This window comes from Macaca nemestrina, chromosome 8 (assembly GCF_043159975.1).
Source record: "Macaca nemestrina isolate mMacNem1 chromosome 8, mMacNem.hap1, whole genome shotgun sequence".
In the NCBI taxonomy this organism is placed as follows: Eukaryota; Metazoa; Chordata; class Mammalia; order Primates; family Cercopithecidae; genus Macaca; species Macaca nemestrina.
The window spans coordinates 48,610,856-48,635,444 of NC_092132.1; the positions used below are offsets into that span (position 1 = coordinate 48,610,856).

The 24,589-nt window shown below is 38.6% G+C and overlaps 1 protein-coding gene across 3 annotated transcripts in view; it reads right to left on the bottom strand.

The window, feature by feature from the left end:
• LOC105476099 (carboxypeptidase Q) overlaps positions 1-24,589 on the bottom strand; it is a 494,234-nt gene that overhangs the window by 351,886 nt on the left and 117,759 nt on the right. For all 3 annotated transcript variants that reach the window (XM_011731752.3, XM_071067973.1, XM_011731754.3), the window contains exon 2: positions 4,528-4,992. In XM_011731752.3, coding sequence (XP_011730054.2) covers positions 4,528-4,960 — 433 coding nt within the window. In that variant the 5' untranslated portion in view covers positions 4,961-4,992. The remainder of the gene's footprint in view (positions 1-4,527; positions 4,993-24,589) is intronic.

The window sequence follows — 24,589 nt, forward strand, 5'->3', positions numbered from 1 at the left end:
CACGTCCTAGGTTATACCTACTCAGGAACAATCAAAACAACACGTGAGTCAGATTTGAAAACATTTCCCAAGCTGCACACAGATTCGTCAACAAAGGGCAGAAGCCTCACTCACTCAAAGTGTTTAAGTACAACCTCTGAGCAAACACTGGCTAAAAAATAAGCTATTCTGACCCTGGAGAAAATACTACTAAGCCATGCTTAAAAATAATATTACTTGCATTATGGTAATCTGGAAGACTGTGTGCATGCCCAAGGCCGCACCCTCGCAGAAGTGATTAGACAAGGAACTTCCAAGGCATTTGGCCTTGGCCAAAGTTGGGAGAAAAAATAAACTTCTTAAGTTGTAATAACAGACTCCAAGTCACAAAAACATCCAATGGCAAAGAGTAAAACATAACTGGCTAAAGGAACCTAAGCATAACCTTTGACCAATAAGTGGTTTATGCAGACCTATGGGTGACTCATAGGGAACCCAACTAAAAGAAAAAAAAAAACAATCTAAACAGGAACATCAGAAACTGAACAGTGTAAGAGAAATAGATGTCACAGAGTTAATACATTCAAGCGATTAAACAAATGAACAACCAAGTAAATGGAGGGGGGAAAGGAAGGAAGATGAGTCAGTATCCAGAGTTGCCATAAAACATTAGTTTAAATATTCAGGCTTTCTGTTTTTAAAACTATGGCATAAAAAGATACAATAAAGTATAACCCATACACAAGAAAAAAAGAAGTAGGCAGTAGAAACTGTCTTTTAGGGGGTCCAGATGTGGGATATAGCAAACACTTCAAAGCAGCTATTATTGAAATATTCAAGGAACTAAAAGAAACCATACTTAAAGAACTAAAGGCAGATATGATGACAACATCTCATCAAATAAAAAAATATCAATAAAGTCACAGAAATTATTTTTTAAAAAGGCCAAAGAGAAGTTATGGAGTTTAAAAGTATAGTAACTAAAGAGACAAATTCAGTATAGAGGCTCAATAGTAGCTTTAAGCTAATAGAAGAAAGAATCAGTAAGTTTGATGATAGATTGATAGAGGTCATACAATTTGAAGAACAAAGAAAAAAAAGAGTAAAGAAAAATGAGCAGAGCCTAAGAGAAATATGGGACATCATTAAATCACCAACACACAATAAATGGAAGTATAAGGAGAGGAAAAAGAAAAAAGGGAAGAAAAAAAATTGTGGCAATAATAGCTGAAAACACCTCAAATTTGATGAAAAACTTCAATCTACACACCCAAGAAAATCAACAACCTCCAAGTAAGATGAGAATAAAGATATACATACCTAGATACATTAGAATCAAAATAACAAAAATCTAAAAGGAAAAGAAAATCTTGAAAGCAATAAAGAAGACATGATTCATCACATACAAGGAAACCTCCAAAACAGTAACAGCTGACATCTCATCAAAAACAAAGTAGTCCAGGACAGGAATCGTGGCTCCAGCCTGTAATCCCATCACTTTGGGAAGCCTAGGCAGGTAGATCACCTGAGTCCAGGAGTTCGAGACAAGCCTCTCCAAAATGGTGAAACCCTGTCTCTATTGAAAATACAAAAAAATTAGCTGGGCATGGTGGTGTGCACCTGTAATCCCAGCTACTTGGGAGGCTGAGGCAGGAGAATCACTTGAACCGGCAAAGTGGAGGTTGCAGTGAGCTGAGATTGTGCCATTGCACTCCAGCCTAGACAACAAGAGGGAAACTCCATCTCAAAAAAAAAAAAAAAAAAAAAAGAAACAATGGAGTCCAGAAGGCAATGGGATGGATAATGTATTCAGAGTGCTGAAAGTAAAAAAAAAAGAAAAAAAGAAAAGAAAAACAAACCTTTCAACTAAGAATCTCATGTCCAGTAAAACTATCTTTCAAAACTGAAGTTTAAATAAAGAGATAAAGATGAAAAAAGGCTTAGAGAATTTGCTGCCAGAAAAATCTAAACAAAGTTTTTCTGCCCAAAAGCAAGTGACAGCAGTGATTTAGACCCTTATCCTTACAAACATAAAAAATTATAATAAGATACTATAAATAACTGTACACCAACAAATTACATGACTTAGATAAAACAGATACATTTCTCTAAAGACACAAGCTACTAAAACTGACTCAAGAAGAAACTGAAAATCTGATTAGACAAGTAAAGAAATTGAATTAATAATTAAAAGTCTTCCCACAAAGAAAACCCTGAATGAGATTGCCTCACTGAATTCTACCAGAAATTTAAAGAATTAATAGCAGTCATTTGTAATCTCTTCCAAAGGATGGAAGATGAGGTGACACTTTGCCACTGATTTCATGAAGCCAGTCTTACTCTGATACAAAAAAAAAAGACATTACAAGAAAATGAAACTACAATCCAATATCCCTATGGATATAAATGCAATATTAAGCAAAATACTACCAAACTGAATTCAGCACCATATAAAAAATATTATGTATTATAATCAAGTGGGGTTTATACCAGTAATGCAAGGTTTTTTAACATCTGAAAATAAATTGATGTAATGCACTGAATTAAAGGAGAAAGAATAGCCTTTTCAACAAATGAAGTTGAGACAACTGAATGACCACATTCAAAAGAAGAAAGCTGAAGCCTTATCATTTACCATATACAAAAATTAATGCAATTAATTCACAGATATAAATGTAAGGATAGCAGCCATAAAATTCTTAGAAGAAAATATGAGATGAGAGTAAAGATATACAGACCTAAATACATTACAATAGTAGTAGTAAATGTTTGTGACTATGGTATAGGCAATGGTTTGATATGACACCAAAAGCACAGGCAACATAGAAATAAAATAAATTAGCTGGACTAAATCAAAGATTAAATATTTCTGTAGCGAATATTACCATCAAGAAAAAAAAAACACAATCCTCAGAATGGAGAGAACATTAGTAAATCAAATATATGAAAAGGGACTTGTATACACAATACATAAAAAAGCTTTTAAAACTCTATAATAAAAATCTCATTGTCCAATTAAAACCTGGGCAATGAATTTGGATACACATTTCTCCAAAGAAGGTAAACAAATGGGTGAGTGAGAACATAGAAGGATGCTCAACATCACTTGTCATTAGGGAAATGCAAATCAAAAGCACAATGAGATACCACTCCACACCCACTAGAATAGCTATAACCAAGAAGTCAGATAATAATAAGTGTTGACAAGCATATGGAAAAATTAATACATTGTCAGTGGGTACATAAAACTGTGCAGCCACTTCAGAAAACAGTTTGGCAATACCTCATAAAGTTAAACACAGAGCTGGTATATGACTCAACAATTCTACTTCTTGCTTTATACCCAAGAGAAATGAAAACAAATGTTCACATGAAAAACTTGTGCATGAATGTTCACAGCAGCTCTATTCATAATATCTAAAAGGTGAAAATAATCTCAATGTCCATCAACTGATGCATGGACAAATAAAAATGTGATACATTCATAAAATGGAATATTACTGAGCAATAAAAAGAATGAAATACTGAAACATGCGACAACATATGAACCTGGAAAACAGTATGCTACATGAAAAAAAGCATTCACGAAAGATCATATAATGTATTATTCCATTCAAATAAAATGCCCAGAATAAGCAAATCCATAAAGACAGAAAGCAGATTAGTGGTTTCCTAGGGCTGGGATATAGGTAGACTGGAGAATGACAGCTAATAGTCACAGTTTCTTTTTGTGGTGATAAAAATGTTCTACAATTAGATTGTGGTGGTTGTACAACTCTGTGAATATACTAAAAGTCGCTTGTACATTCTAAATGGGTGAACATCATAGTATGTGAATTATATCTGGATAAATAATGTTTTAAACTGACAATGTACTTCTTCACTGGGCCTTTCTCTTGGCATCCAAAAAAGTCAAAAGAATAGAAACTCATTCTTCTGCCACTGGAAATTAGCCCATGGATATATTCAAGGCTAACTGATAGCTCCCTGATGACTGGCTATATATCTCCGATCTGGGCATTTACTGTATACTATCTGATAAAGCTGATCCAGGGTGCTTATAAGTAAAGGTAGAACTCAACCTTGGATAATTCCTTAAAGTAGAAACCTCAATTCTATAAAAATAATTAAATCAATTCAGAGTGCAATGTTCTATTCTCTATTTCATTAATTCTAAAAAATAATTCACACTGAGGTCACTTGGAAGAAGTCATAGTTTTTGTATCCTGTTTATATATATTTCAATTATCCATAGAATGATGCTAATGTTTAACTAGATAGCAATTACAAAATGATAGGGCTGGAAAGTATCATGGACCAGTAGCTACAGATTCTACATTTAAAAAGCGATCCAACATGATCAGTTCTCTTTCACAAAAGAAACAGAAGTAAAAAAAAATGGGAGGACAAAAAAGGGTAGAGAACTCATTAAGCCAATGGAATAAGAAATTATACAAATTATAATATGAATCATGCATATTGTACTCAATTACACCAAGGGACATTAGTTTTATAAAATGCAAATCAAACTGAAAACACAAACAATACCTTCTGGAGGAGTCCCAATGCTGCTGCCAAGACCCAGAATGGCTATCTTATGAATTCTTGGCTCCAGCATCACAGCCGATTCTTCTCCCCTCTCCCAGTGGGGTATTCTCACTGGCTCCAGGTGAACATTCTCCAGCCCATCTTGCTGCAGGTTTTGGTACATAATTTGGATGGCTTTTTCTAGGTTCTTGGAGCCACTCAGTCTGGGTCCAACAGTATCAACCAGAAGTGCCAGTCGCTCATAGGATCTGTTCTGGGCTTTACCATAAACAGCTAGGTTGATAATTGCTTTAGCAACATCTCCATAGCTGGCTATTTCTTCTTTTATTTCTTGAAAAGTCCTCTTAGAGATGCCATTCTTGTATATAGCTTTCCCAGAGCACAGGGATAAAAGGTGAGCACCACCAAAAAATGCGAAGATAAGGAATTTCATTTTTTTCCAGTTGGTTTTCTTGTTAAGATAATCTACATAAATAAGAAACATTATGTTTTAAGGGAAAAGAATCTCACAGCTACCTGTCCATAACCCAGGGACTGCTTTTCAAGCAGCATTCCCCTTCCCTTCCCAACCACTGCCCAACATCCACCATCAAATTCGGGCACTGTTACTCTGAGGAATGAACAAGAGGCAATGATTGACCTCCCTTAAAACTGTAGAATCACGTGTTACCTATTAATCCTGTTTAAAATATGCTAAAAGGATAAATCAAGAAAAGAGCTGGGAAGGAGAGAAAGAAGTGGTGGTAGCAGTGATAGGGCTAAGGCAGTGTTACCTGCTGTATAGTCTCCTAAATAGAGTATAATCCAAATGGGTATCCTTGCTCCCTCTGCCAGGTGTGTCCTCTCCTCTTTGCCTGTCAGACTTATCCACTGAGACCCTCTCAACTGTCATCTGTTCTCAATACTTTTACCAATCCTCCCTTCAGAAAAATAATTGCTTCTTCATCTGTGCTTGAAAAGTACTTTATACTTATGTTCAAAAGATATTTATTGGAAGCCACTAGATGCCACAAACTGTGGTATATTTTTAAAAGGAAAAAGTCTAAGCTACTGCAAAAAGCAGAGAATTAATAAAAAGACTGGGCTTTGTTACCACTTAACTGTTTGATATCCGCCACCTACATAATAAAAATAATAATGATAATAACAATAACAGGAAGCATTTATGTAGAGCATGCTGTGTGTCAGACCTTGGGCTAAGTATGCTACATTCATTAATGCATTTAATCCTCACAACAACTCTATTAGGTAGTTTATTATTACCTTTATTTTACAAATGAGGAAACTGGGGCACCAAGAGATTAAGCAGTTTGCCAAAGACATACAAAGGCTTTCTAGCACTACAGTCCATGCTTTAAATAGTGCTACTCAAAGCATGGTTTGTGGGCCATGCCAGTGCACAAACTGTTTTTTACTAATGCACAATAGGTAAATACAGAGATTAAGAGTAAATGTATTCAATGCTGTCCAATATAGTAATCAATTGTCTCATATGGTCACTTCAATTTAAATTAACTAAAATTAAATTAAACTAAGAATTCATTTTCTCAGTCACACTAGCCACATTTCAAGTACTCAATAGCTACCTGTGGCTAGTGGCTATTACATTAAGCAGCACAGACAGAACATTCCTATCATGACAGAAAGTTCTATTGGATATCACTGGTTTAGACACTTTTATATAAACTGTATGTCTGCTACCGTTTGAACATCTTTCCCCTTCAAAACTCATGTTGAAATGTAATTGCGCTTGTGATGGTATTATAAGGTTGGACTTTCAAAAGGTATTCAGGACACAAGGGCTTCACCTTCATGAATAAACTAATGTTATTGCAGGTTTGTGCCTCCTTTGATCTCTCTTATCCCCTCTTTGCCCTCCTTCTGTGCGATACCTTCTGCCATGTTATGATGTGGCAAGAAACCCTAAAGCCAATAAATTTTCATTATTTGTGAATTACTCTGTCTGTGGTATTCTGTTAAAGCAGCACGCACGCACACACACACACACACACACAACTAAGACAAAAATTGGTACCAGAGAGGTGGGTTGTTATAACAAATACCTGAAAAATGTGGAAGCGGCTTTGAAATTGGATAATGCAGCGAGGCCGGAAGAATTTGGAAGAGCAATCTAGAAAAAGCCTAGAGTACAATGAATAGAGAATTAAGGGCAATTCTGGGAAGGGCTCAGAAGATGAGATGAGCAAGAGAGAAAGTCTGGAACTTCTTAGAGATTACTTGAGTGATTCTTCTTAGAGATTCACGACCAGAATGCTGACAGAAATATGGACAGTACAGGCAATTCTGACCAAGTCTCAGATGGAAATGAAGAACAATGTATTGGAAACTGTAGTAAAGGCCATCCTTGTTATTAAGTGGCAAAGAACTTGGCTGAAGTGTGTCCATGCCTGAGGGCTTTAACAGAAGGCAGAATTTAACAGTGACAAACTAGAATATCTGATGGAAGAAATTTCCTTTTTGTTTTGTTTTGTTTTGAGATGGAGTCTCGCTCTGTCTCCCAGGCTGGAGTGCAGTGGCACAGTCTTGGCTCACTGCAAACTCCGCCTCCCGGGTTCACAACATTCTCCTGCCTCAGCCTCCTGAGGAGCTGGGACCACAGGTGCCCACCACCACGCCTGGCTAATTTTTTGTGTTTTTAGTAAAGACGGGGTTTCACCGCGTTAGCCAGGATGGTCTCGATCTCCTGACCTTATGATCCGTTCACCACGGCCTCCCAAAGTGCTGGGATTAAAAGTGTGAGCCACCATGCCAGCCAGAAATTTCTAAGCAAAATACTGAAGGAGCTGTGTGGCTTCTTTTAAATGTATATAATAGAATGTGAGAGGAAAGAAATAATTTAAAGACAGTACTTATAATTTAAGGGAAGATAGAACATAAAAATTGTGAAAATTCAGAGCCTGGCCATGTAAAGAATAAAAATATGTGCTTAGGCATGCAAACAAAGGGTGTGGCCAAGTAACCATTTGCTAAAAAGGTTTGTATGGCTAGAAAAGAGCCAGGTGCTATTCATCAACACAATGAGAAAATGACCCCAAAGGCACTTTAGGGATCTCTGAGACAAGCTAGAATCTTGAGGGCAAAGTTTCTGAAGAGGCACCCAAGGGACCTTAGAATTCACTGCCCTGCACCTCACCTCCTCAAATGTCTGTTCCCCACATTCTGGTGCAGCGCCCTTAAACTGCTACAGCCATGACTTGACCAGGCACACGTGCAGCTAAGGCCTCTGCTCCAGAGTGCACAAGCAGTAAATATTGGTGGTATCCACACGGTGCCAAGTCTGCAGGCACACAGAGTTCACAAGCTGTGGAGGCATGGCTACCTTCACCTAGATTTTAAAGAAGGTATCAGACAGCCTGGGGATCCAGGTAGAAAACTGCTGCAGGAGCAGAGCTGCCACAAAGAGTCCCCCCTAAAGCAATGTCTAGTGAAGCTGCAGGGGCAGAACCACACCTGAGACTCCTGAACTGTAGACACCAGCAGGCAAAGCCAGCACGCAAAGACAGCCTGGGAGAGCTGTAAGCATAAGACTCCAACCATCCAGCAAAGCCTTAGGTGCAGGGCTCTCCAAGTCCTTCGGGGCTCAACCCCTGCCCCAGTGTGTCCAGGAAGCAGGGCAGCATGGAGTCAAAGAAAATTATTTCTGAGCCTTAAGATTTACTGTTGTTGTCCCCATTGGGTTTTGGACTTACTTGGAACCAGCTACCCCTTCCTTGCCTATTTATCCATTTTGGAATGGGAATGTCTATCCTATACCTGTCCCACCATTGTATTGTGAAAATAGATAACTTGTATAATTTCACAGGCTCACAGCTAGAGGGGAATTTGCCTCAGAATGGATTGTGTTATGTCTCACCCATATCTGATTTAGATAAGGCTTTGGACTTTTGCGTTGGTGCTGGAAAGAATTAAGAATTTGGAGCTATTGGGATGAAATAAGTGCGTTTTGTATGTAAGAAAAACATGCAGGGAGTAATACTATGTCCCTCCAAATCCATGTGGAAATTTAATTGCCTTCGTAATGGTCTTGGAAGGTGGGACCTTTAAGATGTGTTTAAATCATGATGGTTTTGCCCTCACGAAAGGACAAATGCCTTTATTGAGGGAACGGGTTCTTTATCATGGGAGTGAGTTTACCCTCTCTTGCTTTTTCTCTCTCCCTCTCTTGCCCTTCCACCATGTGATGCCTTTTGCAAAGTTTTGATGCAGCTAAAAGGCCCTCACCAGATGTGGCCCCTCAATCTTGTACTTTTTAGGCTCTAGAATTGTAAACCAATTAATTTCTGTTAGTTATAAACTATCCAGTCTGTGGTATTCCGTTATAGCAGCACAAACTAGACTAAGACAACATCTGTCAAATTTAATGATTTAAAAATGATGCCTCTCTTTGTATGTCTTTTTACTTTCACCTTTCTAATTTATTGTTATTTTGCAAAAGCATTAGTCTATAACAAATTCAAAATTTTCAAAACTGTTCCTTCACTACTAAATTTTAAGAAAAAATTCTAAAATAAGCCAGCATGCAAAGCCTTTAAAAATATGACTCCAACAACTACTTCAACCTTATCTATCCTCCTCCCCCTCTAGAGCACACAGATTTTCATTCTCATTCTCTTTCTCTCTCTGACACACACATACATACACATGCATTGCTAAGTTTCTATACATTGAGCCCTTGAAATGTGTTTAGTCCAAACTGAGATGTCTTAGGCTGAGGGCAGTGGCTCATGCCTGTAATCCCAACACTTTGGGAGACTGAGGCAGGAAGACCAGTCTGGGCAATATAGCGAGATCCAGTCCCTAAAAAAAAAAGAAAAGAAAAGAAAAAGAGAGGAAGAAAGAAAAGAAAAGAAAGGAAGGAAGACAAACTGAAATGTTTTGTGTTAAATATTCACCTGATTTGATTTTAATGACTTAAGTTAAAAAAAAATAAATATTTCAGATATATTGGGTTAAATAAAATGTGTTATTATTGATTTTACCTGTCTCTTTTTACTCTGTAGTATGGCTATTAGAAAAATTTAAATTGCACATTTGTGTTCATATTTATATTGGACAATAATGCTCTAGCTGCATTGAACTTCACGCTGTTCTTCAAATGCACAGGCTCTTTCGTAACTCTGGGTCTTGACATATGTTCATTCTCTTTTATTGAAAGACCCTTCTCCTTACCTCCTCCCCTTCATCTGGCCAGTGCCTACACTTACACTTTAGTGAAAATGCTTTAAAAACTACCTCTTCTGTAAAGGCTCACTAAACAACACCCCGGAGTTATTTGCACCATCTTCTGTGTTTCTACCATAATTAACTATGTTATCAGCTAATATGTTTGTTTATAAACCTGTCTCCCTTACTATCAAAGTCAAGTAGGGTAAATTATTCAACACTGCACCTTCAATTGTTATACCCAAATATAGGCACTCAATACATTTTTATTTAAGAAATAAATGAGCCTTTAATCTCTCTAGGTCTTAGCTTCCCTAGACTATAAAAGTACTGGCCTTGCCTCCTTCACAACTAAGCTGTAAGAGTAAAAAGTTGCTATCATATTTAAAATGTTTTGAAAAATTATGAAAACTATACACTGCTGTTGCTTCCCTTTTTATTACAACTATTTACTTGCATAGGGTCCTGGTTTCTAAAGCCACTAAAGCCACTATACTGATACTTGTTTTTAAAAGCTACATTTTGTTAGTTAATAACAAAATTTCACCAGATTGCAATTTATTCTTGAAAGCACATTTTTCCAATGTGGTGTTGGTGTAAAAAAAAAAGGTTCATAAGACATCTATTCATTAGCACTAACCACAAATATCTACTTCTCATTAAAAGTTCTCTAAGCATTCTGCAAACATTAATTAACTATTTCACAATACATTTCTAGTGATGGATTAGAATCACATAATGACACCATTGTAGAGATATATAGGAGAGCTTAGTGATCCCTAGTCCATATCCTTGCTTTGTAGAAAGTTAATTAAGACCTGTGTTTTGATTCCCAGGCAGCAGATAAACCAGAAACTATAATCAACCAGGTAATTTGACTGACTGACACAGACTTCCTGGAGGATTACAAATTGTATTTTTTTTATAGGAAACCATATGCATTTACACGAAATAGAAAATCAATGAGGAAAACCCAAATGCAGTTTGAGGGGCAAATAACTATAATAATATATATATATACTCAAACATTCTCATGCATAGAGTACCATGAGAGCAAAAAGAAGAACAAAAGGAATGCTGAAAAGCTCTAGAGAAGACATAACATCTGAAGACAGTCTTAGGAAATGGCTCAGCAAGCAGAGAAGAGGGAATGGTACCCTTTCTAGAGGGACTGCCGGAACTTAGGTCATAGTCTAGTTAAAAAAATACATCCAGAAAATAACATTGCCTAAGTCAGATATCCTTTCGCATGTATGTCACTCGTATTAATAAATAACATGCCTTTTGTTTGTTTGTTTTTGGTTTTGGTTTTGGAGATGGAGTTTCACTCTTGTTATCCAGGCTGGAATGCAGTGGCGCAATCTCGGCTCACTGCAATCTCCGCCTTCTGATTTCAAGCAATTCTCCGGCCTCAGCCTCCCGAGAAGCTGAGATTACAGGTGCCTGCCACCATGCCCAGCTAATTTTTGTATTTTTAGTAGAGACGGGGTTTCACCATATTGACCAGGCTGATCTCCATCTCCTGACCTCGTGATCCACCCACCTTGGCCTCCCAAAGTATTGGGATTACGGGCGTGAGCCACCACACTTGGCCATAACATGCCATTTTTGTAATAATACTTAATGTCTCCTTATACGGTCAATTAAATTAATTTTGACACTAAAATGATATAATCACTTTAAAACAGAAACTGAGTGTTATTCTAAATACCTTAACTAGACTGTATTTTCAAATTCCACAAACATAATAATGCTTATTTTTAAAAGGAGGTTAATTTAAAAGATAATCTTTTAAAAAAAATTAGTTTTCCCTGAGTATATCAGCAGCACTTTGGAAGATTTACTAAGATTGAAGGCACAAAACAATGAGCTACATGAGAAATCACCTAGAACCCTCAACATAAGTGAACAATAAATGGGTGTTAGTTGACTCAAAACCCGGTTTTCCCTGGAATATAATCTAAAAATAATTGATGTAATCCCCAGCTGGAATGCATAATTATATATCTCTCTAACAGCACTATAGAATTTTATTATTATTGTCTTTAGATAGTTACATTAGCCCAACTAAGGTAGTTTTCCATTAATAAATAGTAGAAAATAATATTACTAGTGATCTATACTTGGAGAAGTCACAAAAATGGAACAAGATATTGATATATTGCATTCCACTTAAGAAAATCACTATAAGATATAATAGGTATTTTTAAAACACAGAAATCATAATCTGATACATAATTTATAAATTCTAAGCAAGAAACAGAAATGTATTATAAAATTAAAATAATGAAATATATAGACAGAATAAAACTTAATCATGATCGGTATTCTAGGGCAACCTTAAAAAGTTATTTCCTGGCCAGGCTGGTGGCTCACGCCTGTAATCCCAGCACTTTGGGAGGCTGAGGTGGGCGGATCACGAAGTCAGGAGATCAAGACTAACACGGTGAAACCCCACCTCTACTAAAAGTACAAAAAATTAGCCAGGTGTGGTGGTGGGCACCTGTAGTCCCAGCTACTCGGAAGGCTGAGACAGGAGAATGGCGTGAACCTGGGAGGCAGAGCTTGCAGTGAGCCCAGAAAAAAAAAAAGTTCTTTCCTAAGACACAGACTTAGGGTCACTATACATTGGAAAATTCATTCTAGATCTGGAGTCAGTTCAAAGGATGATGATCAAGGGCCATCAGTTTGTTGGCATGAAATGACCAAAAACACTTGTTTACTTCAGTGTGAAACTTTTAGGGAATAACCATATAGGTAATAATGGCTTATCTGGAAATTTTGAGGAACTTCATATGTTGTCCTTGTCTTGATGTGGCAATGGATGAATTATCTATGCTAAAGAGACAGCAGGTAGTGAAGATCAGAGGAATGGTGGCGGGCGCCTGTAGTCCCAGCTACTTGGGAGACTGAGGCAGGAGAATAGCGTGAACCCGGGAGGCAGAGCTTGCAGTGAGCCGAGATCGCGTCACTGCACACTAGACTGGGCAACAGAGCGAGACCCTGTCTCAAAAAAAATAAAAAACCAAAGTAGATGTTTTCAAGCAAATCTTGGGGAATACTTCCTTCCTATTGCTTCTGTACCTTCCACCATTTTCCCCAACTCATCATCTACCTACTTGTCATTTTCTCCATAGGCCACATACTGTAAAGTTGCCATGGGGATGAAAAAAATGCTGTGAAAGTCATCTGTGCCTATAAAAGATGCAATTCATTTACAAAGACACTCAAGATTTTCTTCCATTTAAAATCTTTAAAATACTAATAAACTAATTGAAAAAAAAACTCTACTGCTCTCTCAAGAAATTATAGGACTACTTGAAATGTCTAAACTTAAACTACACAACATTTTTTAGTATTCTTTATTCTTATAAACAAAAGGTTGAAGTTATTGTTTCTTCACTTGAATTCAAAGTATGGAACTATCAAATGTTATACCCTTCAAAATGTTAAACAACTACTCTTTTAAAAAATCCATGCTGTATCATGCTTTTGAATTCAGAAGTTATATATTCAAAGGCAACTTTGGAGCACTGTTTGAAAAAGATTTGCTTTTCATATATTGTCTTCACAGCCCATAGTTACAGATTATCTTTTTCACAAAAAAGAGATAAAATTCTTTATAATGTCATTTTCTTTCTTTTCTACTTAAATCTGGAAGCAAACTCAAGCAAAATCTACATTTCTCATACTGTGAATTATATTCTAATAATAGGTTTATATTTTGAGGAAACAAAACAAAGCCCTTTGATTCTATTTCTAAATATTTCTCCTAAAAATTATCATTTGAAAATGTCTCAGACTATGATAAAAATACCAGAGTGAATAGACAAACAGAAGTGGAAAAGAACACAGTGGAAAGAGAATGTGCTAAAAGACAGAGGGAGTAAGATTTAAAGCCTGAGATTTATTGATCTTTTATCGTGCCAGTTACTTTTTCTTCTATACTACTTACATGAAAACTTAAATATTTCCCCTAAACCCTCCATTCCTGAACAGGATTCACTGATATAAACTTAACCCTCAGTCTTCAGTCTAGAATGTGTAACAGACAGAAAGTCCAGAAGTGCTAAATCCTAGCACAGACACTGGCACACCAAAGTTCACTTCCCAACTTCTGATAACATTCCTGGATTTATGGTAGTTAGCCCTTTAAGTATCTTAAGGAAGATTTTTGCCTTTATTAAATTCAAAGCTCACATAATACTGAGTTTCCATTTCCCATAGCTTACATTCCAATTATTTATTCAGTCACTCAAGAAAGCTTATTGAGAACTCATTATATGCAAGGAATTCTGCAAGAATTTAGGAAAAGATATAAACATAAGGAAAACCCAGTTCCTACTATCGGTAGACACTTCATTCCCTATTCAATATCCATTCCCCCTTTTCCTTGCTAACCAACTTCCACTTGGTTTGGAGTACAAAGTGTCCAGTCCCATTAATCTAAGCCAGTTGTTTTTAATACGGATGATGGTGCCCCTAGGGGCCATTTTGAATATGTGGGGGGAGCACTTTTACTTGTCACCATGGTATGGGGATTCTACTGGTAACTAGTTGGCAGAGGCCAGGGACACTAGACATACAGCTATGTGGGGGACAATCTATGTATTAAGAACTCTCCTACATTCCAAATAGCTTTCTAAATGTGAAAAACCTATTACCTTGGCCTTGAACATAACTCTATTGTGTATACGAATACACAATTGTTGTTGTGCAGTTTTGATGCAAGTTGACTCTTTCAAGAAACAACTATCTTGTATATCAAGAGAAGACTATGCTGTGTTTTGTGCCGAACTTGACCCAAAATTGGTCATCTTTTCAGTAAAACACAAATGCATATGCTGCCTATGGTACTGGAAACACCATTACTATACCCTTGTATCATCTGCATATGTTGCTGTCACATTCACCATGCAAGAATCTGACTTCTTCACTATGCCTTCTAGTGCAGTCATGCCTTAGAATTCACATTTTGAAATAATTATAAATTACTTTCCTTTAATTGTTCCTTTATATTACAGTTAGGATAATATATTTATTTAAAAATATACATAAGCAGATTGTCTATTATGTTTATTTCAGAATAAAGGAGGCATTACAAATTATTTTTTTAAAAAAAGAGGAATTATGTCTAATAGGATGGGAAAGTACATATTTAAGTGAATTCAACAATTTTCCTCCCACTCTTCCAGCCAACCTTCCAGCCAGAGGAGGCCTCGTGACCCAGTTTTACCCAAACAGACCCAAACAGAAGCACCTGAGAAGAAAGTGGTCATGTTTCTAGAGCTGTATCAGCTATTTATAACCATGATGGCGGGTCCCAGAGAACTGGTCTTGCCATCACTGAGCAGCTGAATCAACACTAGCATCACCAACTTTCCCGTATGTGAGAAATATAAACTCTTTGTTTTAGATGCTAAGTCAGATTTTCTGTTCCGTGTATCTGAATACATTTCCAACTTATATACTACTTTTAAGTGCTTCTTGGGGATCCATAATTAAATATATTGTTACACTACTTAACACCACAAGCAAGGCCTATGACTATGCTGTGTTTAGGATCTCATGTATGGTCCACCTAGATTTCCCAAAGTACTTGAAATTCTAAATATCCAACACCAAACTCAGAATCTTCCTTTCCAAACTTGCTCTCCCTTTATTCCCCACCCTAGTCAATAAGTTAGAAATGACTGAGGGGTTTTTTTGGATTCTTCTTTTTCCCTCAGGAAGAACAGGTGAACACTTGGCAAACTCTGCCTGTAATTCTGCCTTCAAATTCTTTCTTGACTAACTTCCCTCCTCTTCACTCTTACCATCACTTCCCTAGCTCACAACCTCATTATCAGTCATGTGACACATTTCTGCACACATCTCACTGCCTTAAACAGAGGTCCTTTTCCAACTCATCTGCCATATTGCCACCGGATTTATCTTAAGCACAGATCAAAGGACACCTTGGCTTAAAACATCTGTCCCCACTATTTACTGTTTAGTATTATGGTTATCAATTGTACTATGGTTTGAGATGGTGTCCCCTCCAAAATTCATGTTGAAACTTTTCTTTTTTTTTTTGTTCTTGAGACTGAGTCTCACTCTGTTACCCAGGATGCAGTGCAATGGCACAGTCTCGGCACACTGCAATCTCTGCCTCATGGGTTCAAGTGATTCCCCTGTCTCAGTCTCCTGAGTAGCTGGGATTACAGGCATGCACCACTGTGCCCAGCTAATTTTTCTATTTTTAGTAGAGACAGGGTTACACCATGTGGGTCAGGCTGGTCTCAAACTCCTGACCTCAGAGGATCTGCCCACCTCAGCCTCCCAAAGTGCTGGGATTAGAGGTGTGAGCCATCATGCCTGGCCCATGTTGAAATTTAATCCCCTGCAACAGTATTAAGAGGTGTGGGCTTTGGGAGGTGATTCATGCGGGCTTTGCCCTCATGCATGGGATTAATACCTTTATGAAAAGGCTAGAAGTTGAAGGAAGCACTCTCTTGCTCTCCTGTCCCTTCCATGTGTGAGGATGTAGCATTCATCCCCTCCAAAGGATGCAGTCACAGGGTTGCCATCCTGGAGGCTGAAAGCAGCCCTCATCAGACACCTAATGCTGGTGCCTTGATCTTAAACTTCCCAGACTCCAGAACTGTGAGAAAACAAATTTCTGTTCTTTTTAAATTATCCAGTCTCAGGTATTTTGTTACAGCAGCACAAACAAACTAATACTTTTCTAGTCTTCACAATAATTCTTTGTTGTTTCCCTACCTTTATATCGTATCCCCACCAGGCTGTTTAACAGTCTGTGAAGTTACAGACATTCTTTATACTGGTCTGATTTTGCTCATACTGTTCCCTTTGTTGAAAGTTCCCTTTAATCCTTTCTCCATTTGGAGAAATCACAATCATGATGCAAGATCCAGCTCACTAGTCTCCAACTACCAGGCAGAACTATTTCCTGCCTTTCCAATTGCACATTGTATGCTACCATTTTTGTGTCTGTCACCCTGCTAGACTACATCACTTAATGGCAATAATATTTTACTTTTATAAAATTCACCAAGCATGTTCTCTACAACGAATGTGTTTGTCTTTGCATATTAAACAAATAGCACAATATCTATTAATATTTATAGAATAAATGAATAAATTCATCAAACAAGTAGTTATATTTCACAATAGAATTATACAGCTCTGATTCATCATTTTAACAATCACTTTTTCTGCACCAGACTTTTATTTGCTCCTTTAAACTACAGTCTATCCAGAAGTTTCTTTTATAAAGGGAGTAAACAGACCTGGGACCTGGTCCTGGCTGTTCCTCTTTAGACGCTTGACCTTGAACAATGTACTTGAAATCTCTCTTTATATTTAAAAATGGGGTTGCATTTCTGCTGTAACATTCTATTATGGATTTTCTTAAATAATTAATATCAATTACACTTTTCTTTACACTCCATGTTAGCACTTAACTAAATCGCCTTATACCAAACTCTTAACTGTTTCATAGTTAAAAATCACCACTTGATCTACTGTTTTGCTGTCTCCTGCAACCAGCCAGCTGAAATTGAACTCACACAGATCAATAAGGGTGTCCTTTGTCCCTAACTCCAATGAAAACATTTCCATTTTGATCATATCTGACAAGTAAAACATTTTATATTGTTGACTGCCTCTCCTTCCAAATACTCTTTTTCCTCTCGCCCTGCTCTGCTTCTCACTCTCTTCTGTAGGGTCACTTTCCCCATCTGTCCTTTAAGTTTTAGTAATTCCTAAGGCTTTCTCCTTGATCTTCTTGTCCTACTACATACTTTAACTGGCAAAGTCATTCACACCAAGGCACCATCTATCATTTGAACTCATCTATAAGTGAATGAGCTCTCTCAAGTTGGACATCCCACAGACACCCCAAACTCAATACGTCCACACCCCTGTCATGAGTTTTCCTCCAGAGTCTGCTCTTCTCCCAGACTCTCCCTTTTGGTGCATGGCACTTCCACCACCCCATCATCTGGGACCATTTTGGACACCTCACTCTCTTTACAACTCTATAGTCAGTTAATCAGTAAGTGCTCTTAAATTTAACTCCTAAGTAGCCCCCAAACCCATCCCTTCCCATGGGCCTTCCTCTCCACCTTTGTTTCAGTCATCTTGCTTCAACCTGAACTACCACAATAATCTCCTAACTGATCTCCCTGCCTCCAGCCTCCTCTTCTCATATGTTCTCTTTGTTACAACAGTTATCTCTCTTCAAAAGAAATTCATTTTTTTCCTCCTTTGTTCAAATGCCACAGCATTCAAGATATACCCTACTCATACCTCTACTTATACCTCTGATAACACTCTACTGCATTTTCCTCCTTAAATGTCTCTGTCTCCCACTAAACTGTGAACTCATTGTGGGTAGAGAATGTGTAGAATCCATGTTTGAACTCCTGGGATTTAGTATGGAACCGACAGTTAGTAGGTACTCATGCCTACTAAAAATGTGGTAGTAAGTGAACATAGGTAGGCAATATAGGAGGTGATACCTGAATTAGTTTTGAAAGGCTCTAGCACAGCCACCAGGCATACGATTCGGGAGGAGAAGTGGATGTACATTCTACACTGAAGAATAGTTCCCTCTTTATAACCCAAAGAACAGTACTGAATACATCTCACATGCTTTGTAAATAGGTACTGTCTTGAGCTGAATCTTTCTCAAATGGTTGCAAAATACAGAACCATTTCTTCTTATAGCCATTCATGTCCTCCTGGGCACCTAACATACTACCTTGCAAAGTAAGCATCCAGACTGTACTTTTTGAAATGAGTTTTCCAGTATCTATTTTTCACATGATGGGGGATAGGAGGGCAATACAGAAAGAAAGGAAGAGACCAGACATAAGCCTTTGCTTCCACTGCACCCTCAATTCTATCTGCTTAAAAAGAAAAAGTCATGGGGTTTGCAATCCTTAGAAAGTCCCACCTAGAAACAGCTGCTGAAACCTAAATAAAGTCTATAGATTATACCAATGGCAATTTCCTGGTTTTGACATTCTACTAGAGTTGTAGAGATGTTCCACTGGGGAAGCTAGGTAAAGATCACAATAGAATCTCTCTGTATTATTTCTGCACTTCCATAGTTATTATTTAAAAAAGAAAAAGGAAGTCCTACCTACTTGATTTTTTAAAAGTTTAAACATTTATATATATATATATATGTGTGTGTGTGTGTGTGTGTGTATACATATATGTGTGTGTGTGTGTGTATATATATAACGACACTCATTTATATTTCTGGAAATAACCACAGAGTAGTGTACCAGAACTGTGTCTACTTTTATTAGAATCAGACTGCAGGATATGTAAAAAGGACCATTCCAAACTCACCTCTCCTACCATACTGGACTAGAATTCACCTGTGTCCAATAGTTTTGCCATTACTTTTCCTAAGAGCCATGATAAGGAAGCTTTATTTCAAATGTCTCTGCTACTGAACATGACATCCTGAATAAAGTATGGGCATTAGAGAAACATGGGAGAAGGAGTACCGAAGAAAGAAAATTGAATTCAACAGTTGTGCAGAGGCAGCTCATGACAGTCCTCCTTCTTGTCTCACTGGTTCTTGGAGTTACTACAGTGATAGAAGTTTAGTGAGATGATGGGAGCAGGGCAAATGGTATAATGATTCTTTCCTAAAGGGAATCCCAGGAGCTCTGGATGAGAAAGTGTGGAGGTGATAACCCGCTGAGAGAAGTCCACCAGTAGACCCCTCTCCTCCCACTGGCCACACTCTCAGACATCATATGGCCATTTCTCTGCTATCCCTCCTCATCCTAGCAACGTGGGCTAACTCATTTTGTGTCCCCGACATCTTACTATTTACATGTGAGGTTTTGGTTTGCCTTCTTAGAAAATTAATCAAGCTCACTTTACTATTCTTTTCTCCACCTTTCTTTTATCCCTTTCAAGTTGCCTGAATGTATAAAACAACAAAGCCTAAATTCTTACTGTTCAAAAGGAGGCATCTTTGCCATACAGCTAGCTGAATGTAACTTGCTTTTGACCTACATCACGATGGGACTGAGACGAACAAATATGAAGCTCCCTTCATGCTGCTTAAGAAACAATGGTGAAACCCCATCTCTATCCACCCACCACAAAAATGCAAAAATTAGGCAGGCATGGTGGCACGTGCCTGTAGTCCCCACTCTTCTGGAGGCTGAGGCGTGAGAATCGTTTGAGCCCAGGAGGTGAAGGCTGCACAGAGTCAAGATCACGTCACTGCATTCCAGCATGGGCAACAGAGCCAGATCCTGTCTAAAAAAAAAAAAAAAAAAAAATTCCAATAAACAGAACCAACTACGAACTCTAGACAAATTTTGTATTCATGGCTTGCAAAATCTATACTGAAATCCAAAGAGGATATGAAACAGCTCTTGCTCCTTTTGTTAGCTGAGGATGCTAGGCTGACCATGAGGGTGGCTGCCCTGGAGAACAGGGGTCTATGATCTGTGATTCTGTCACACATGCACACACCCACAATCAGCAGTTATAACTAAGCACATGCAATCAATAAAAGTACAGATAAATCATGAAAAACGCACTTAGGAGCCAAACACAGAGTGGGTAGCCCTAGGAATGAGTGATTCTGAGATCCTACGATCTGAGAGAACTGAAAAATGGGAAGAAAGGAAATGGGATTCTAACCTCATAAAGTGCTAGTTTCCCAAGACTTGGATACCCCCAACATAAGAGTAATAGGAAGTACTTTATTTCTCCCAATAAAACCAGTGAAGCATTTGTCTTCGATCTGGCAACATTAAAAAGCTATTACAAGGCACAGCAGCCTTTCCAGAGACAGGGGAGAGAATATAGGCCTCCTTGAATCAGATGAAGTGCAGAAGTCTTTCAGAGATTCTGCTGCAGAAAACTATAAAGTTGGAGATATATAGATTCAATTACCATTCAAGCAATAATGGGTTGCAGTAAGCTGACTGTACTCATGTGTTTTAATTGCTAAACAGTATGTTTTCCCCATGTTATCTTCCCCTAAACTCGTTAATAACAAGTTCTGAGGAACAGTCTGGTAGAGATACTAGTAATTTCCTTTGGATCATGCCTTTCAGTTTTCCTAACTTTAGCCAGGCTTCCCCATCCCATAAACACTAAAGCAGAAAGCCCCTCAATGAATCTTGCTGCAAATACAGTTCTTGTTACAGGCCAAGCCAGAAGGCTTGTTCAGCAAGTCACTTACTGCAAAATTTGCTATTAAACCTGTCAAACAGGCATATATGAAAATACTGCTTCACTAAACAGCTGTTAAGTTTCATGAGCTTAGAAAGAAAACACCGTCTAGCTACACACTGTTAACAAAAATTCACCATTCCGTTTTAAAATCTGATATGCTGGTACAATTTTCCCTAAATCCTAACATTTGCTCTCTGCTATGAAATGGCTGCCACACAGAACCATTCGCAAACACTGACTGAGAACACAAACTTATTTGCAACAGTGTGTGCTCTCCCCTGCAATAGGAACACAGAGCATCTGTTGCTTCAGGCTCTTGCACAGGAAAAAGAGCAGCTTTCCATAGTGTCAAGGGGAAATTAATGCACCAATTCCTCTCTGTCCCAATGGTCAGACATTAATCAAAGGTTGCAAAAAAAAAAGGTGTTAAGCCAAATAGATTAGCCATAATGGAGCTAAAACAATTATTCAAAGTGCTTAATCAGTCAATGTAAAATAAAACTATTGTAGCACTACATCAGGGCACAGCCAGGAAAATTATACTGAGGAGAAAGAACATTCATAAAACAAGTTTTCTAGGAAGTGGCAGAAGCAAGATGATACAGCAGGTGTTTCACAGCAGGAAATTAAAAAGGTAACTTTAAAAAAGGGAATTAGGAAGACACTTGGAGAGAGACGAATTTGGAGTCTGGAATAAAAAGACCATGGTGGAAACTACATCCCAGACTGGAGGTGAGAAGGGAGGAAAGAACTAGTATAAAGAAATATGGGGCTGCTCACGGTGGCTCACACCTGTAATCCCAGGACTCTGGGAGGCTGAGGTGGGTGGATCACCTGAGGTTAGGAGTTCGAGACCAGCCCGGCCAACATGTGAAACCCTGTCTCTACTAAAAATACCAAAAATTAGCCGGGCGTGGTGGCGCTTGCCTGTAATCCCAGCTACTTGGGAAGCTGAGGCAGGAGAATCACTTGAACCCGGGAAGCATCGGCAGAAGTAAGCTGAGATCACATCACTGCACTCCAGCCTGGGCAACAGTGAGAGTCCGTCTCAAAAAAAAAAAAAAAAAAGCATAGGTAACCAGCTGAAAGGGATTTTTCTTCACCAGCAACTTCTATATCCAAAGACTAATTGTTGAAAAGAGAATCATATTTATCAGGAGAGTCAGTGTATAATTTAAAGGATGATGAGGATGGACTTAAAAAACAAAAGATACTTGGAGCCCAGGTGCCCACTGCCAAAGTGAAAGAGGAAAGGAGAACTGGTTTCCTCTAGGGAGTGCCAAAAACGGCTTAGGAGGAGGACAGAGGGGAATCAAAGGTACCACAGCTTATCTTGATTTTTGTGATTTATTTCCCGAGGTCTCACTGGAAAGACAAAAAGCCCATCTTCAGGTCACTCCAGTCGCTGTTACGGGAAATGAGGTGAGGAAACACTAAGCTGGGAATAGTCAGCCCATAATTGCCTTGAGGTCTACTAAATCTGTGAAGGACCGTCCTACTTCCTAAATGTAGTGCGTTTGATTTCCCTCCAGAGAACGCAGGAAATTGTCCCCTTTGAAACAGATGAGAAGCTTTGGATAACATCAGATTCTATTGGAAAGCCCTCGGGTAATGAGTCGGCAGCTCACAGACTGAACAACAGTGTCTGATACATTTAGTAGCGGATGAGGGGAAGTTTGTTGTGACAGCTGTGCAGGAAAAAAAAAATCTGAAGGTTAGGTGGATTTGCAACATAAGAAGGTGATTTCAGTTTGGAAAGAGCACAGTCTTCTTAGGAGCGGAGAGTACACAGAAAAATAAACCAAAGGATACACAGAGCGAGAGAAAGCAAAGTGTACCCAGCTTGCCTTGGAGTTTTCTGCATTGCTTCCCTGCATCAGAAATGCCTGCTGGCCAGTCAGAACGCCCCCTAAAGTCTGTTACACCATTTGCTTTCACGGCAGTTAGGGCCCAGCCAAGAGTGGGAATACTGTACTATTTGTAGGATACACAGCTCCAGAGTAAACCTGAGTTATACTTGAAGATGATTTTATTCTCCACTTAGCATTCAGCTCTCTCTCCTCTCCACTTGGTTACTAACGCATTCTTTTCTCACCGGTCCCCACAGGCAGGGCATGAGGACAGATGATGGCTGCTGCCTGCCCCTGACACACGCACAGGGCCACACTGCTGTTCTGTTCCACACCGCCCTACAGAGGCTGTATTTGATTCCCATCTTCCCTCTGCCTCCAGCGGTTGCTCAGAGGACCAGCCACTTCCACTGATGAAGTGTCACAGAAGCACACGAAAGACATAAACACAGCCCAAGCCAGCATCAGAAGAAAAAGGCCCTAACGAACTAGAAGCAGGAAATAAACACTGAGTGACAGATATGACAACTAAAAGCCCTCCAAAAGTCACCTCTGTGTAATGTGCCACGGAAGTCACACTCCCCACTTGATGGAGGTAGGAGGGGAGGAAAAAAGAAAGGAAAGATGAAAACCAATATTGACCTTTCCCCTAGCAAGCACTGGGCTAAGGACTTTAATATATCTCATCTGATGTAATCCTCAAAAGCAACCGGTAAAGATGTCATTTCTTCCAAAAGAGAGATTCAGAGAATTTAAGTGATTTGCTCATTGTCATACAGTAGTAAGAGACAATTTCCCCCACTTCTTTGAAGAGGTAACTCTTATTCACCTTTTGGGAAGCCTTGCCTGACCCTCATGGTTTGGACTGGGAGGGCCTCCTACAGGTTCTCATATTACTGTTCAGGTCTTTCTCCATCTTACACAACACTCTGCATTAGAATTGCCTGTTTATTTCTCAGCCTCCATCTCTAGACCAAAAGTTCATTGAAGGCAGAGGCAATCCCTTACTTCAGTATCTCCAGGGCTAAATGCATTGCCTGGCCTGTGTGTACTTGATGAATGGGGGGCCCCAACTGAGAATCCACTGTTCCATGCTGTCTCTGGAATTTTAATTTAACCAAGTGCTTAGCAAAATGGAAAAGAGTGGGTAAGAAGACTTTCAGGATCCTACTGGATAGTCTCCATGGTACTAGTACACTACTACTATGTGGAACATGGGTTTGGACCTGTGAAATAGGATGTTTAAATGCAAGTAACTATACAGCATCATGGTATTAACTATTCCCTGGTTGAAAATAAATAAGGCTGAAATGTTTATGTTTGACTATAGGGTTTTTTTTTTTTCCCCAGGCTCTTCTCTGTTAAATAATTAGAAGCAGTAGTAAGCCCTGCTTTCACCTTTAGAGTCCCACAGACACCAATTATTCACACTCAATGTCACAACTTCAAAATGTTTAAGATGCTCTGAACTTTGGTGGGTTCTTTCTTTTAGAGATGGGAATGAAAAGAGAGCCAAATCGCCTTGGCCCATGTGTTTGAAAGTCATTATAGCTTCTCCACCATAGAACCCTGCAATCCTGCTCCAGCAGTCTTGTTCCAATGTCTGTTTCCAAACTAGAAAATACATGACTTGACCACCAGGAATGCTTGTACCAAATCCAAGTCCAGAGCAGAGTGGCTCTGTCTGGGCTATCGCCCCTAATGCTCTGTCAATTAGCAAAGTCTAATCAACCCAGAAAACCAGCAAAAAGAGGTCACCCAAACAACTAAGTCCAGACTGCAATAAATCTGCTTCTAGTTAC